This window comes from Leptonotus elevatus, chromosome 13 (assembly GCF_054856555.1).
Source record: "Leptonotus elevatus isolate MCC_2025b chromosome 13, RoL_Lele_1.0, whole genome shotgun sequence".
NCBI lineage: Eukaryota > Metazoa > Chordata > Actinopteri > Syngnathiformes > Syngnathidae > Leptonotus > Leptonotus elevatus.
Window position 1 is genome coordinate 16847980 of NC_141251.1, and position 16205 is coordinate 16864184.

At 38.5% G+C, this 16205-nt stretch overlaps 2 protein-coding genes across 2 annotated transcripts; one reads left to right on the forward strand and one right to left on the reverse strand.

Annotated features, from left to right (window-relative positions):
• The first annotated feature begins 1048 nt into the window (after positions 1 to 1048).
• Positions 1049 to 9725, forward strand: elovl5 (ELOVL fatty acid elongase 5). Its single transcript, XM_086092499.1, has 8 exons — positions 1049 to 1162; positions 3578 to 3641; positions 3770 to 3957; positions 4733 to 4810; positions 6333 to 6504; positions 6787 to 6911; positions 7140 to 7274; positions 8002 to 9725. Exons 2-8 carry the CDS (start codon positions 3584 to 3586, stop codon positions 8107 to 8109), a joined length of 864 nt encoding a protein of 287 aa, XP_085948625.1. The 5' UTR covers positions 1049 to 1162; positions 3578 to 3583; the 3' UTR covers positions 8110 to 9725.
• On the reverse strand, positions 9297 to 14559 carry fbxo9 (F-box protein 9; the record flags this gene model as incomplete). Its single annotated transcript, XM_086092500.1, is given in 14 exon segments — positions 9297 to 9636; positions 9897 to 10051; positions 10118 to 10211; positions 10448 to 10543; positions 10605 to 10695; positions 10773 to 10891; positions 12187 to 12301; positions 12390 to 12520; positions 12714 to 12810; positions 13030 to 13087; positions 13158 to 13274; positions 13413 to 13484; positions 14508 to 14526; positions 14528 to 14559. Coding segments are annotated over 14 exon segments (1305 nt in total), but the record flags the coding sequence as incomplete, so codon positions are not given.
• Between the last annotated feature and the right edge of the window lie 1646 nt (positions 14560 to 16205).

Consider the following 16205-nt stretch of genomic DNA (forward strand, 5'->3'; position numbering starts at 1 on the left):
GTTCGGTCCCCGAGAGCCCCTATCCAGCCTGTTTTCCATGTTTCTCTCCACTAACATACCTGATTAATGATCAGGATCGTTATCAGGCTTCTGCAAAGCTTGCTGATTAGCTGATCATTCGATCCAGCTGTGCTGCAAAAGGGAAACATGGAAAACAGGCTGGGTAGGGGCTCTCGAGGACCGAACTTGAGCACCTCTGCCCACCTCTGGTTAGCCCACTCGCTCAACTGCCAAACCAATACAGACAAGGCATGGGGCTTCAACTTGCAGAAGAGATAAACCATACATTTAACAAAACAACGCAGCTCTGCTTGCCTATTGTCTTTGCCAAGACATGTCGGACAGCATAGCCTGGCCATTACTTGAACATGGCTGATCTGAATTATGATACCACAATTTAGTGAAATAAAATTCAGAACGGCTTGTTTATAGAGACATTTTCAGAAATTGGTTAGTTAATAAAACGCAGGCTTGAAATGTTTTTTATACAAGCCATTATAAAGTCCATCCAATTATTTACTACTGTGCAAAAAAAAAAAAAAAACTACAAAAATGGCTTCATTGTGTAACATGTCAATCATTGTATGATTTATTTTCTGCCCTTTGTGTAGTGCCCCCTGCAGAGGAAATGGATGAAGGCAATAAGTATCCACAGAAAACAACGCACGGGAACCCCCGATTTGCTAACCTAGGTCTTCCTGCCACCTCAATTTAAGATGTTCCCTTTAAATATGAAAAAAAAAGCCAAGTGTATAAAATGAAAGCAAGCCGGTTAACATTTGTGTTTCATATGATGACATTTTTTTTTTTTTTTTGCAATGCAGTGATTAAACTCCTGATAATTCCACCATTTTTGTAGTCCGCTTCAATTTACATGCGCGTGCGTGTAAGTGTGCGTGGATCATCCGTGCCCCTCCCACTCTGTATAGTTCCCTGAATGAATGACTCCACATTGCGCTATCCATCGGCCCGCGAGCCACGGTTGAATATATTGATTTTCCTCCCCAAAAAACGAGAGAGAGAGAGAGAGAGAGAGAGAGAGAGAGAGAGAGAGAGAGAGAGAGAGAGAGAGAGAGAGAGAGAGAGAAGTGAAGAGTGTGCGAGTCCACAGTCCGTGTCGCGTCCACTTTTGCGTCCGTCCGTGGGCGCTCTGACTTTTCTGGTGAGTGTTAATCGTCGTCACATTATGTCACCTCATCTGATGGTTAAGTTGTGACATATCTTCTGTATCCTGTGTGAGATGCGTTGAGAACCGTGTGTGTGTGTGTTGTTGCGGTAGCCGTCATGTTAACCTAGTCAGTGAACGTCGCTTGACTTTACAACTATTATGCTGCTTAAATGTACGTCTCAACACGTAGAAGCGGCCAAAAAGTCGTGGGTCAATTAGCTGTAATCGATTTTTTTGTGTATCTATCACGATGGTGATGATCGTGACACGAAGGATCATACTAAAGCTTAATAATAATAACAACGAATAACCGGCTATAGTTTTAGTGGCTCAACATAATCTAAACTATGGAAGAATGTAATTTAATTGACGTATTTAAATAATTTTAAAATAAACATTTAGTACCTTTAACTTGAATTTAGATACTCTGTGACTTCGAGGCAGTTTTTGCAGTTCATATCCAATTGGAATTAAACCCAGCTTTACTGGCACAGCGGTGCCTTGAATTATAAATTAAATTAATTCTGTGACCACGTTCGTAACTCAAGTTGGTTGTATCTAAAATTAACTTTCCCCATTGGAATCAATGGAAATTACATTCATCTGTTGTTTATTGTTGGCTATTGTTCCTGAGAACGGAAAAACCGCGCCATATATTGATATGATTTTGACTGCATTTATTTGATCATGTTCATCATTTGATCATCCATCCATTTTATACACCGCTTTATCCTCATGGAGTCACGGGTTTGCTGGAGCCCAACATGTAAAAAATAGATATAATAGATATATGTAAAATAAAAGATAGTGGCAATACATTTCAACCATTGGTTTACATGTTCAAAAAGGAGTAGGTTGATGTATTTAAAAAAAAAAAAAAAAAACTTCGCTAAAGTTTTGACTTTCAATATTTCAGTTTAACTTTGTCAAGTGTGTAAAAAAAACTATTAAAGTTAAAAATGTTTGTATTTTTTTATTTGTATTTTTTTCATTTGTATGTTTTTATTTGTATTTTTTTATTTGTATTTTTTTATTTAAGGTAGTGCATGGTGGTGCAAATAATGCAGTCAGTTGCAGGAGGGTGAGGGGGTATTGGGGGTTGGTCCATGGGGGGATTTAGGGGAAGAGCAGAGCTTGTTGGTTCTGGCCTGTTTCCTCCCTGACGGCAGCAAGCTGAAGAGGCTTTGAGTGGGGTGGGTGGGGTCACCTGCAATCTGTCTTGGTGGCTTTGCAGGTGAGGCGAGAGTTGTAGATGTCCAGGAGTGGAGTGAAGGTGATCACCTCAGCTGCAATATAATATTTTAATACAAAAGGTTATTCAATCAGTATACAATATACCCTGTTCACTGGTGTACTCCAATTGATGGGCTAGAGATATTTCAATGTCATGAGTGTGTACAGAGGCAGCATGCGGATTAAATTTTCCTGTTTTCGCTGAATTTGATAACTCTCAACGCACGTTTGTGTCGCTTCATCCAAGGTTGTTGTAATCTGTTTAACCCTTCTATGCTTTTAATCTGAACATGACCTCTGACCTGGACAAATCTGTCACGACCCAAACAAACTGTAAACCCTATATATTAAAAACAATACATGTAATAAATGTTGCTGTGAATGAGTAGCTAGAGACAATACTGCATTGGAGTTTTGTGTTTAACCATACGGGAATGTTTTGCTAGCATTGTGCAAATATCTTGCGGCTGATACTGAATAAGTGTGATATCACATCAATGGTAAGAATGTCAGTTGCAGTGAAACTGTAACAGTACACAAAGCGGCTTTCAGCAGACATTTGTCAAGATAATGTTATGAAGGTGCTGTCATCTTATGTTTTCATTTTAGTATAAAAGTTCAGCTAACTGGTTGACTAAGCATAAATTCTAACTTCCGTATCTTGAGTTAGCATATCCAACATAGCTATAGCTAACTCTGAATTTCCCTTCCTGAAAGTAGAAATACACTGCCACCTACTTTTTGACTTGCTGTCTAAAAAGTCAATCAACAAACAGTATGTTACACTTAAAGAGTTTTTAAAGGTCTCATTTTCACTATGAACGACATAACCGGCTAACGTTTAGTTAGCCAACTTTAAAATGCCTCAAAAATTAGCTTTTCTCAAGTATTATGTTTGATGGACTGCATATTATTCCGTAAATCAACTGAACAACAAAGTATTGTTCATAATTGAACTCCATTAATGTTACTGTTTTCCCAGTTATTTCAAAGAAAAATGCTTTCACCGAACCAAAATGGAAGCAAATGGCCATGAATTGACGGTTTATTGCGTCCCAGTGTATCACACTTTCTTCAGATACAGATACAATCATCTATCTTGTGTACAGGGTCATAATTCATAATTTGTCTTAGCATTACAGTTGTTAACTCTTGTTGGTGTTTTATGACTTTCAGGTGAACATGGAGGCGTTGGATCACAGAGTCAACACCTTCTTGGAGTTATGGTTGGGTCCCAGAGGTATGTCAATAAAATGTTATCATCTTGGCGTTTGGTTTAATCAAAATGCAACTTAAGTTGAATAGGGAGCTTTGTTTGTAAGTAATTGTTCATTTCATTTATACTCCAAAACGTCCCCTTTATTTCAGATCATCGGGTGCGCGGTTGGCTGCTGCTCGACAACTACTCGCCGACACTTGCCCTCACCGTGTTCTACTTTTTGGTGGTGTGGATGGGGCCCAAGTACATGCGACACAGGCAGGCGTACTCGTGCAAAGGCCTCCTCGTGGTCTACAACACGAGCATTACTCTCATGTCACTCTGGATGTTCCACCAGGTACACGGTCACAGCAAAGACGGAATTGTGTTACATACTCACTCAAGTTAGTTTAATATTGATTTTATTTTTTATTCAAATCCGTGCTGAAATCAATCAAACTATCTGATGGCAGTCCTGCTCAGAACCCTGAATCGTACTGTGTGAATTAGATGGAAATGTCTTTTTCTTTTTTTTCTTTTTTTAAATACACTAGAAACACCCACAGAGATCACATCCTGGGTGTCTTGTGAGTCACCCTCACGTAGTCGTAACCACATAAAAATGTAATAGGTTGAACTGAAATTAGCAGCAGTCTTTATGCTAACAGGAGTTAGAATCAATATATTCAGTGATGCCGTCGGTAACATATTACTCAATAATGGCTGCCATTTCAAGTCACTAATAATCGTAACGCTTTACAATCAAGCTACACTACAGCTACACTTATGTAAACACTGAAAAATAAATACATTTGCAAATGGCCATCAAGGATAATTAATTTATTCATTACAAGCCAAGCTTTTGCTTCTTCCGCAAAGGCAGTTGATCGTTATTGATTTGGTGACTCGGCATTGAATTACACTTCTTCATCGACTTTCAAATGAGTTGAGTTCACAGGAAGTCGCATTCAAATGAGGGAATGAAGGGTTTTGCGCTTTTTTTTAGGTTGTACTTTCATTTTAAAAAAAAAAGACGAGTAACCACAATGTGACATTGATTCTGTTATTATGTGTGTTCATGCATTCTTTTGGATTTGCATAAACTTAATGCCGTCATTCATCTTCGTCCTCAGCTTGTGTCTGCTCTGTGGAACAGTAGCTATAACGTGTACTGCCAGGACACACACAGTGCACCGGAAGTGGATAATAAGGTGAGTGAGTCATACTGTACTTGCAATGTGTCACTTCTCCGTGTTCTTTTACCCCTCTCATGCCTGTTTTTAATTATACAAACAGTCACACGATCTGTTGAGTGAGGTCAACTAAAATCTTGTCAAATGAAGTTACTATGTAATTGAGTACCCTAAATTTATCAGGCAGATGCTGAAGTAATACAGGCCCCCTAAAAACTGGCAAATTTCAGCCAGACAAAAAAAAAAGAGTTATAATTCTTGGTTCTTGAGGTAGGTCAGGGGTCTGCAACCTGCGGCTCTGAAGCCACATGTGGCTCTTTATAGTCCCTATCCTATGGCTCCCTGTGGATCTCTAAAAAAAAATTTTTGAATAATAATTTGTTTATTTTGTTTACATATTTATTTGATTTTTTTAGATAAAATATTGTTTGAATGAGCTAACTATTTAGATTTAAAAAAATAAGAATTAAATATTTTTTAATAATGTTGGAGTCCATATTTATTTGTAATTGGTCAAGTAGATGAATTTTTTTTAATTACCTAAAAATGTCCCAAATATCCAAAAAGAGCAACAAATTACCAAATAATGTACACAAAATTGCACACACACACAAAAAAGTCAGAAAAGTTGTTCTTTTGAAAAGGCAGAAAAGACATTAAAAAGGTAGAAAATTACCATAAAATGTCATTGGAATTGCCCCCAAAAAGTCAGAATGTGCATTATTTAAAAGGCAGAAAAGAAAAACATTAAAAACAAATTTTAAAATCCCGAAAATTCTCATATAATGTACACAAAATTGTTAAAAAAAGAAAAAGAAAAAAAGTCAGAAAATGTTTAAAAAGTGACTATAAAATGTCCACAAAATTGCCCAAAATATCCCCAAAAAAGTAGAAAATTACCAAATGTACACAAAATTGAAAAATAAGGCAGAAGTTTTTTTTTTAAAGGCAGAAAAGAAAATGTTCAAAAAGTAACAATAAAATGTCCAAAACAAAAAAGGTAGAAAATTACCATAAGATTTCATTGGAATTGCCAAAAAAAAAGAGTCAGAATGTGCATTATTTAAAAGGCAGAAATGAAAAACATTAAAAACTAATTTTAAAATCCTGAAAATGATCATATAATGTACACAAAATTGTTTAAAAAGTGACTATAAAATGTCCACAAAATTGCCAAAAATGTTCAAAAAAGGAAGACGAAAGGGAAAAGATTACCATAATACGTCCATACTGTTTTGTTCATCACAATGTTCAAAGGTTTTGCGGCTGCAGACAGATTTTTTGTTATTTATTTGGCCTAAAATGGCTCTTTGGACAGCAAAGGTTGCTGACCCCTTAGGACAAAAGCGGGTCTGACATTATCAAATGGAATAGAACGCCATGCATAGCAAAAAATGTGTTGTTATTCTAATCAAGGACCGATAAAAAATCCATCAGATGAGCTCCAGCCTCTCAACATTTCAGTATTTTTTTTCCCTCTTTATGACTGAGCTAAACATCCTGCAGCTAATTTGCAACCAACTTCCCTGTTTCTCCTCAGATCATCAACGTGCTATGGTGGTACTATTTTTCTAAGGTCATTGAGTTCATGGACACCTTTTTCTTCATTCTGCGAAAAAACAATCACCAGCTGACCTTTCTTCACACCTACCACCACGTCAGCATGCTCAACATCTGGTGGTTTGTCCTCAACTGGCTCCCCTGCGGCCATTGTGAGTGATGGGAATCAACATGTAATAGTAATAACTTTTTCAAAACGTTTTCTCCGTGTTGGAGACGTTTGGGGTTGTGCTGAGCCGTGATTGGTCATTAACTATGTCCTGAGCAACTGTGATGTAATTTGAAGTCGAAAGTGGTAAAATGGCCGCCACCTGGTCTCCTTTAGGTGTTGATGCAAACAAATAGGTATCATTTGTGGTTGCTGTCATGAGGTTTCAATTACTTGTGACGAGACTGTGTCATAAAACTAAAATAAATTCCCGTTTATCTTCCAGCCTACTTCGGACCTTGCCTCAACAGTTTTGTCCACGTGGTCATGTACGCATACTACGGCCTGTCAGCCATCCCCGCCATGCGGCCGTACCTGTGGTGGAAGAAGTACATCACGCAGCTTCAGATGGTAAAGTCAATTCTGCTAAATGTAGCTTCCTCCTCCAGGTGCGCTTATCCCAATACTTTTGAGCATGTGTTGATTCTTGGAACTGCTTAAAGAAGGCACAGATGAAGGAAAACGACATGTGTGCACCCATTAAAGATATTTTGGGCTTTGCATCGATATTGTTTCTCGGCGCCTTCTAACTGCAGTATACGTGTGTTCGTGTGTGTACATGTCATGCTTCTCCTGCAGATCCAATTCCTGTTAATGATGCTGCAGACACTGTGTGCCATCATGTGGCCGTGTGGTTTGCCCTTCGGATGGCTCTACTTCCAAATCATTTACATGCTGACCCTCATTGGCTTCTTCTTCAACTTCTATATCAAGGTCACTTTGGATGCGATCTTCCCAGTGGTCCAAAATATTTGAGAAGATTTAGATTAGGGGTGTCAAAAGTAGTATGTTAATTTTGAGTTCATTTAAAGTTCCATTAATGACCGCCTTGGAAAGCCTGTACTGGGGGTTAGGGGTCAAGTTGTATTTTACCATTGTAAAAATGTGCAGTTACTTCATGTTAAAGATGAGATAGTTCTTAATATGAAAAAAAATGCACTGAGATGTCACCAACATCTTACAAATGCAATTGTGCCATCGAGTGGCAGAAGAATGACCTAAACTCAAATCAATATTACACTCATTTTTTTACAGTATAGGACATCTTTTTTTTTTTTTACAAAAAATTTTTTTTACAAAATTTTATGAATTATTATGAAATTACTAAAGTCATATTTATATTATAACATGTTCCCACTTTTATATTAACATTAACAAGAGTATGAAAACTTGATCAAATAAAAATATTTAATTGTACATTTAGAACAGATATAAAATTTGTGATTAATCGTGAATTAACTGTTGAAGTCATGCGATTAAGATTTAATTTTTTTTAAATAAAATTATAAAAATATTATAATATATAATAATAATAAAAATATTATAATTACTATATAAATTAATTTAGATGGATTTTTTTTCATGCGAAATTAAGTTTTTTATGATCACCCCTTCTGTCCTCCTTTGTAATGATCACCTTGTTTTTTCCCTTGTCCTTCAGACGTACAAGAAGCAAAAAAGTGAGCTGAAGAACGGCGCTCCCCTGGCCACCAACGGACACCCAACAAGCAACACGGTGCTCAAAACAAAGAAACTGAGGCTGGATTAACATCGGCGACTACCTTGTCGGCCAATGCTGCGAAGAGGCAAAAATAAAAGTCTAGTACGGTGCAAAGACAAAAAGCTCCGGTGACTCCGGTGAACGTGCTGTCAATTTGAAGCACGCAGCATTTTGTTGGCCTCGTCCTTGTCGTGTAACAAGAGCACGCTTTTTGCGTCCTGCCTGTGCTGTTGCGTAATCTCTAAATACTGTGTGTCCTTTGCAGAGGCCGGCCGGGACAGCGCAAGATGCTTATGGTCAAATTATAGTTACACAGTAGACACATTGATATAAACTAAATCAAATTTTTCATATGTTACTTAGAAGAAAAAAAGTGGTCTGTATGTATTTAATTTATTGAGAGTACAATCACACTTTATAATTATTATTTGAAGTCTTTTACTATTTGTGGTGCCTTCATGGACCTGTTTATTTGGTTGCTAATGCTACTGTCACCACATTGCTGCTGGTCCACTCTGTGCCTGACTTGACCGTTTTGACAAAAATAATGGAAAGTAATCAACTACATCATTAAAGAATTGTTTTGAGTATAGAGGAAGTGCGCTTATTTACATGACAGACTTGGTTCATTTCACACATGAAGTCTCTGAAGGAAGTTCTGATTTGAGAGCAGAAGATTCAACTGATGCACTTCCTGTTAATGCAGTGCACTGGAGTATAAAAAAAACATTGCACAATGCTTTGGTTTTTATGATTATCGGATTAAAAACATTCAGTTACTTAACAGGTTGTCACTCCTTGAATCACGTTGGATGTCTTGAAATCACTTTTCATTGATAAACGCGTTAAGTCGCGTTTGTGTCTGAATGTGATTATACGGATAGATATTGATTCTGTGCTCACATGCAAAAGGCGTCCAGGTCTCATCCCGACTTGCGGGACAATGACATGAGTGATCAATATTGGACAGTAGTGCACACGCAAGCGACAAACTAAAACTATAATGTCAGCTAAGCTTTTAAAAGTATTTTTTTTTCATTATTTGCAACATTTTAATAATAGACAAACCTTGTGCATCTGCATTTGAGAGACTGAAAATAATTGTAGTTGACCCCCCCCCCCATAAATCCGATTTGATCCGTCCATGTTCAGTTCTCAGAAAAAAAGGATTATGATAACAGCTGACATGCCTCTTGTCATACAAATGTGGAATATGAATGATAACACTTTGCAACTATCATTTTATCACTATTTATTTGAAGGAGAAAGTGCACCATGAGACAAAACCAGTATGAACATTCATTGCCGGGAACATGTGAATTGCTAATTACGTAGTACCACTTTGCAACATTTCGGAAAACCACAAGTTTCATTTCTGTTGTCATGTGCTTGTGTGTTTCGTTTGGAAGTTGCTCGTTAAAGTGACGCATGACGCGGTGGTGTCTGTGGACGATCATGCGGGTTTCTTAGAGCGGCTGGTCTGAGAACGCGGTGTAACTCTTGACACGTCCGAAGATGAAAGGTGTGTACATCTTGTTCAGGTCAAATGTGCTGATAACAGTTTCCCCAGTCAGCCTAAAAAAAAGAACATAGAAAAATATAATTCCTCTAACTCAGTGTTGCAAAACCATTGTGATTTTAAAAATAAATGTGTTAAAATGTCATTATTTTGAATTGCATTATTGTCCATAAAAATATGCTACTTTCCATCCATCCGTCCGATTTGTACTATTTCCCAAATTCCTCACCAGAACTTCCCCTGATAATTTAGCACAACCTTTCCGGAAACGTTCCACCCCTTTGCAAGAAGCCAGCTTCTGCGTTGATGGTCTTACTTGTAAGTGATGTGGCAGGAATGGTGGATCCATGCCATCTTGGTCAAACTCTGGCGCCCCCCAGAGGACAGAAGGAGTCCCACGTGGAAGGTGTGCTCCGCCTCCGGGGCAGGGTTCCGCCTGCAGAACCGATTCTTTTGCATCTCTGATGATTTCTGTGCACACAAAAATGATTTTATTCATCAATAGCCCCCCCCCCCCAAGTCTTGAAAAACTCTCACCTCCTCCTTTCTCTTGCGGATGACAGCGAAAACTTTGGTTTGGTTGTCTGTCTCCTGGGACAGACGGAAGTGGCCGAACTTGACGGCGTCCATTCTGCAGACGGACGACAAATGTCATGTGAAATCATGACACGCTGCTTTCAATAAGTGAGACGCTTGCAATTTCCAACTCAGAGCTCTGAAGACAATCTGGATTCAAAATTCCTCACAGGTAATTGCATTAAAAAAATATGTTGCAATGGTTGAATTAAAAACAGTTTATTATTGTATTCCAGTGAGGTTGCCCACCACTGTCTGAATACCAAAGCAAACTAACCAAGATGGCCTCACCTGACGTTTTGAGTGCGTAAGCGAGGAACAATAGCGAGAGGCTCCTCAGGTGTGGTCAGCATGAGCACGCTGCCATCAGGGAAGAAGCGCAGGTACCTGACAACACACACAGTATATTCACCTACTAGTATATGTGAGTGTGTGTGTGTGTGTCTACCTGTAGAAGTCGACATGGTGCCAAGGCCGGTAGAAGCCGTCCAGAGATTCTTCTCCTTGACGGATGTACGACGTCCTGCTGATGTAGACACCTACCCGGACAGTGTGAGAACTAAGTTTGGGAGTGGTGGGCGGATTCCAGCAAAGCATTGTCACAATGCATAGATACCATCGAAACGGACACGGGGCCTCTGGAGGAACATCTCTCTCCAAGACAGGAAGCGTCCCAGCTTGGTGCAGTTGCGTCCCCAAACTCTTTGACAGGCTGACCGCCAAATCTCAGGATCCCTGAAATGGGAAACGTGTAAGACAGCAGTTGTTCTCAAATTGTGGTACGCAAGCTCCCTCTAGTGGTATGGGAAGGAATCACTGGACTAACTGTTAAAAGGATACTTGACTCATTGTGCCATTTTCAGCGGTGAAAAGTTAATATTTTGCCCAAAATGAATTTGATAACTTCATTATTTTTCATGAACTCTTAATACCTTTAAAAAAAAAAAAATCCACTTGCTGTTGACTGATGATGACATCACCTGTGCTGAGAAAGTAGGTCACGACCAATCATGGCTCACCTGTTTTCTGTGTTTGGTCAGTAAACTGAGCCATGATTGGTCGTTACCCACTTCATGTCATCTTCAGTCGACAGCAAGTAGAATTTTTTTTTTTTAAAGGTATTAATGGTACATGAAAAATAATGAAGCTACCACATTAAATATAGACAAAATGTTAACTTTTTACTGCTAAAAATGGCTCATGAGTCAAGTGACCCTTTAAAATTATTATTATTTTTTTTTTTATCCAATACAATATGTGTGTTTAACTCAGTTGATTAACCTTTCTGGACTATTTGTTTTTGAACATGTAGGTAAAATTAAAAATTAAAGTCAAGCATGAACACTATCTGTATTTAGCGTTTGTTAGCTGTAGCATTCAGAGTGATGGTCCCAAATCCATTACTTTGTCATCTCAACACATTATATTTAGGCTACGCTATATTAGTGGACATCATGTTGTACTTGTGACAATTTTTGTCAAAAAAGAATATTCAGTGTTTCATTGTTTTTAATATTACAAACGAGTTACCACACCAGTCTCAACATGACATTCTAATTAATATTGCATTTGTGGAATGTGAATTAAGCAGCAAAATCCAGCCGTTTTTATCCTTCTCAGGTGGCGGCCATTTTGCCACTTGTCGACTTAAAATGACATCACAGTTGCACAGGGTCAAGTAACGAACAATTATGGCTCACTTGTTTCTGAGTTAGGTCATGTGACATTTACAAGCTGAGCCATGATTGGTCTTTACCTAAGGCCTGTGCAACCGTGATATAATTTTCAGTTGACAGCAAGTGGCAAAATGGCTGCCATGATGGTTTAAAAAAAAAAGAGAGAGTGGATTTTGCTGCTTAATTCATATTCTACCAATACACTATTAATCAGAAATATTTGTGTTGACTTCCCCTTTAAAACCTGTAAAATGAATAAAAATGTTATGATGCTTAGAGCTTAGACCAAAGTTAACTTTTAACAAACGTGTTAAGTTAGCACAAAATGTTTTAATTCAAGTGGCAATCGCTGACCTTGCACAAATGAAGAAGCCGCGGCAAACCAAGGACAGCTGCTCCAGGGCTCGCATGTCCAGGTGTCGCGACACCACCCAGCGAAATATGTACATGAGGATCTCCCGTGGCAACGCTGCGGACACACGTGAACACAACACCAAGGTGAACATGGGCCGAAAATCACGGCAAGAAAAGCCATGAAAGATGAGGAGGCCTTCTACCTGATACGTGCACCTGAGATTTTTCCAACTCAGGGGAGCAAATCTTGGGGAAGGAAGATGCCAAAGTGAATTGCTGCTCAAAGTAGGCAACCAGATCCTCAATCTCGCCGTCGGCATCCCTCTCCTCCCTGCTATGATACAACACGAGAATCTGTGTTAGTGAGCACTTCTTCTTTGCCCGGATAATGCTTGGAGGAAGGAAAGAAAGAAAGAAAACATTTTTCTAAAATATATATCTATATTTTGCAGTTCATTTTAAATGAATCAAAATAAAGTCAAGACTTTTTAACGTGGTTAACTGTGCATTATTGTCAAGCATCTTACTAGTTTCCCACAACTTGATCAGTGTCGGGGTGGCTGTAGTTGATCTTTGATTCGATATCAGGCACAAGCTGCATAGCCAGGCGATAGAACTTGATAGCTGCCAACAACAACAACAAAAAAGTTACAACAGTAGTCAAGGCAACTGACTGACGTCTCAACCACATCTACAACACCACAGATGAATTCAAATCCACCAAGGCTCATGTCAAGTGGATCAGTGAAACAGCAACCATTTGGAGAATGACCCCGAATCGAAACGTTAACTCCATGGCTTTTTCTTGGACTACTATGAATAATAACTTCAAAATGGACTTACCTTCATAAAAGGCTCCATTCTGCTCTTCCTGAACAGCTCTCAAGTACAACTCTGCAGCCTGACAGGAGGAATTGTTAAAATCGGCCCACTCAACAGAACAGGTCCCTTTAAACGTTTTTGGGTTGTACCTCTTCGTTCCGAGCAAATTCTTGCGTCCTCCTCTGACCAGCAGCTCGCAGCAGCCCCCTGTCACGGCTCGGTTTGAGTTCCGACATCCACTTAGCTCGGAAAGCATTGAGCTGCAACTGCAGTTCAATCATTACATGTTAGGGAAATGCCAATGGCGGACATTTAACGGCTATGGATACATTTTTAAACAAAATATTCGACAGTGGAATGAACGCCTTAACCAATATTTGTCTATGCTGTCAAGGCTATTTTACCTCAAGATTTGGGTCATCAGAACCCTCATCTTCCTCCTCCAACGTGCCGCCAATGTTCAAATTTTCTTCAGCCTAGTAAAAGGGAATAAACATTAACCAAGCCTTTATCACTGTGACCGCTGATAACAGAGCAAAGTTGGACAAACAACAATTTGAATGTCTACTCTAAACCAGTGATTCACAATCAGGGTGCCAATTATCCAATTTCACTTAATTTGTCTGCAAATTATTATTTATTAATTACTATGTCAGTGATGTATGGTGACACGCAGAACAATTAAATGGTCGGCAGAAGGTACAATTAACCTCCATTTGACACCATTATACAACAGAATATGGTTTCCTGAAAGTATCTGCAAAATATTGATGAATGTTCTATGATTTAATAGGTATAAATTGAGCAGCTAGCCACTGCCACTACTAGTCAACAGCAATTCCGCCCTTTCTCTGAATCGTCTTTCTCCTAACCCCACAAGGAGCCTTGTCTGCCTGTTGGACCTCAAATGGAATCTTCCATAAATACGCTGCCACGACGGTCGGCTACCAGCTGCTGGCTGCTCATGATCACCGTTAATATTACTCCATGAGTTATATTAAAGCACCCTTGGGTGCCCTGAAAGGTGTTATACAAATCTTGAGCTGTTATTACAAGACTGATCTTTATTTTTTATTATAACGTGCACCACCTAACAGCATGATTGCCCAAGTCATCTTTTAACATTTTCGGAAACAACAAATTAAGAATAATCAAACTGCCTTGATTCAACTTTTGCGGATTACCATATGGTTGACTGACAAGCAACACAGAACTATACACAATTTTCATCAAGCACACTATTTTTGTTGATATATTAATAATGACTAAGGCAATTATATATTATGCTAATTATACAGGGCTTGTTAAGTTTAAGTTTGTTGGAATTAAATATTGCAAAATACGTCCCAGTGTTTGACAAGTGAACGCGTTAGTCGCCTGTGGACAATAATGGTACTTGCAGACAGGTGACGACAGAACGTGATAGCTAAAGTTAGCTAAATGCTAACTAGCTGACGTCAATTCTAGCTTGCTAAGGGATAGCACGCACGGTGACATACCATGACAACTTGGCCGAGAGTCGTTTTTAGCGTGCGCGTATGTCTTCACAAACGTTCGGTGTGGCGTTTACAGGTCACGGTCGGAGAAACGGACCACGCAACGAACATATTTACGAGCTCGCATGAACGCAGCCATTTCGCTGAGAGGTCCGAGCGGAGCTTGGAGAGACAAGTCAAGTAATCCGGAAGTCGCTCGCCTGCCTGCCTTATTTGGCTTGTCACTGTTTATATTTGTACACGTCTGTCTTACGAAATTAAGAGAAGTAGCTTTTTTTTAAGTCTTAATATCTTGAAGAAACCTCTGATCAACGTTAATGTTATTAATTGTTCACACTTTTTGCATGATTTGTTCTTGCATATGGAGGTAAATTTGGTGCAAAACTAACTTGTGCAAAAAATGTGTACCTGTAGAAAAAAGTCTAAATTTGTATCTGTAAAAGTCGTGATTTGTATCTGTAAAAAAAATGTGTGCCTGTAAAAAAAAAAATTGTGTCTGTAAAAGAAATTTGTACCTGTAAAAAAAAAATGTGTATGTGTAAAACAAATTTGTATCTGTAAAAACAAATTTGTACCTGTAAAAGTCATGATTTGTATCTGTACAAAAAAAAATTCGTACCTGTATTAAAAGTATAAATTTGTATCTGTAAAAGTTGCGATTTGTACCTGTAGAAATGACAACTTGTAGTCAAAGAAGTCGCCACTAGGAGTCACAAGTGGGTTTTCTGCTGCTGTACTGTGACGTGAGTTTTGCCCCAATTGTTGCGCTACAAATGTACCAACATACATATTAAGAATACTTCTTAATATGTATGTTGAGGAAGAATACTTCAGTATTCTTAATATGTATGTTGAGGAAGAATACTTCAGTCGACTGAAGTATTCTTAATATGTATGTTGGTTGGCGACGATGTGTCCTGCTTGTATCCTTCCGCGAGTCCCGCCACCGTCGTTCGCTAAACCAATGAGGTTGCGCTCCAATCCGCTCAAATCCTTCTCACTTGATTGGTCAAAACAACCCTTCATTGCACCAGAGCCCGCCCCCTTCTTTACAAGTACAAATCAGGCGCTCTACAAGTACAAATTAGTTTTGCTACATTTGTAGCGCAACAATTGGGGCAAAACTCACGTCACAGTACAGCAGCAGAAAACCCACTTGTGACTCCTAGTGGCGACTTCTTTGACTACAAGTTGTCATTTCTACAGGTACAAATCGCAACTTTTACAGATACAAATTTATACTTTTAATACAGGTACGAATTTTTTTTTGTACAGATACAAATCATGACTTTTACAGGTACAAATTTGTTTTTACAGATACAAATTTGTTTTACACATACACATTTTTTTTTTTACAGGTACAAATTTCTTTTACAGACACAAATTTTTTTTTTACAGGCACACATTTTTTTTACAGATACAAATCACGACTTTTACAGATACAAATTTAGACTTTTTTCTACAGGTACACATTTTTTGCACAAGTTAGTTTTGCACCAAATTTACCTCCATACTTGCAACCACAGTAATAGATAGTCGTAGTTTATAACTATGTCGTAAGATTTTTATTAACACAAATTTGTATAAGGACACTCTCGGAACATGTTTTTAAACTGCCTGAGTAAACGGTGCAATAAAAAAAACAAAAAAAACAATATATCACTCAACCAGAGAGGAAGAATGACACTCAAAATAATTCAC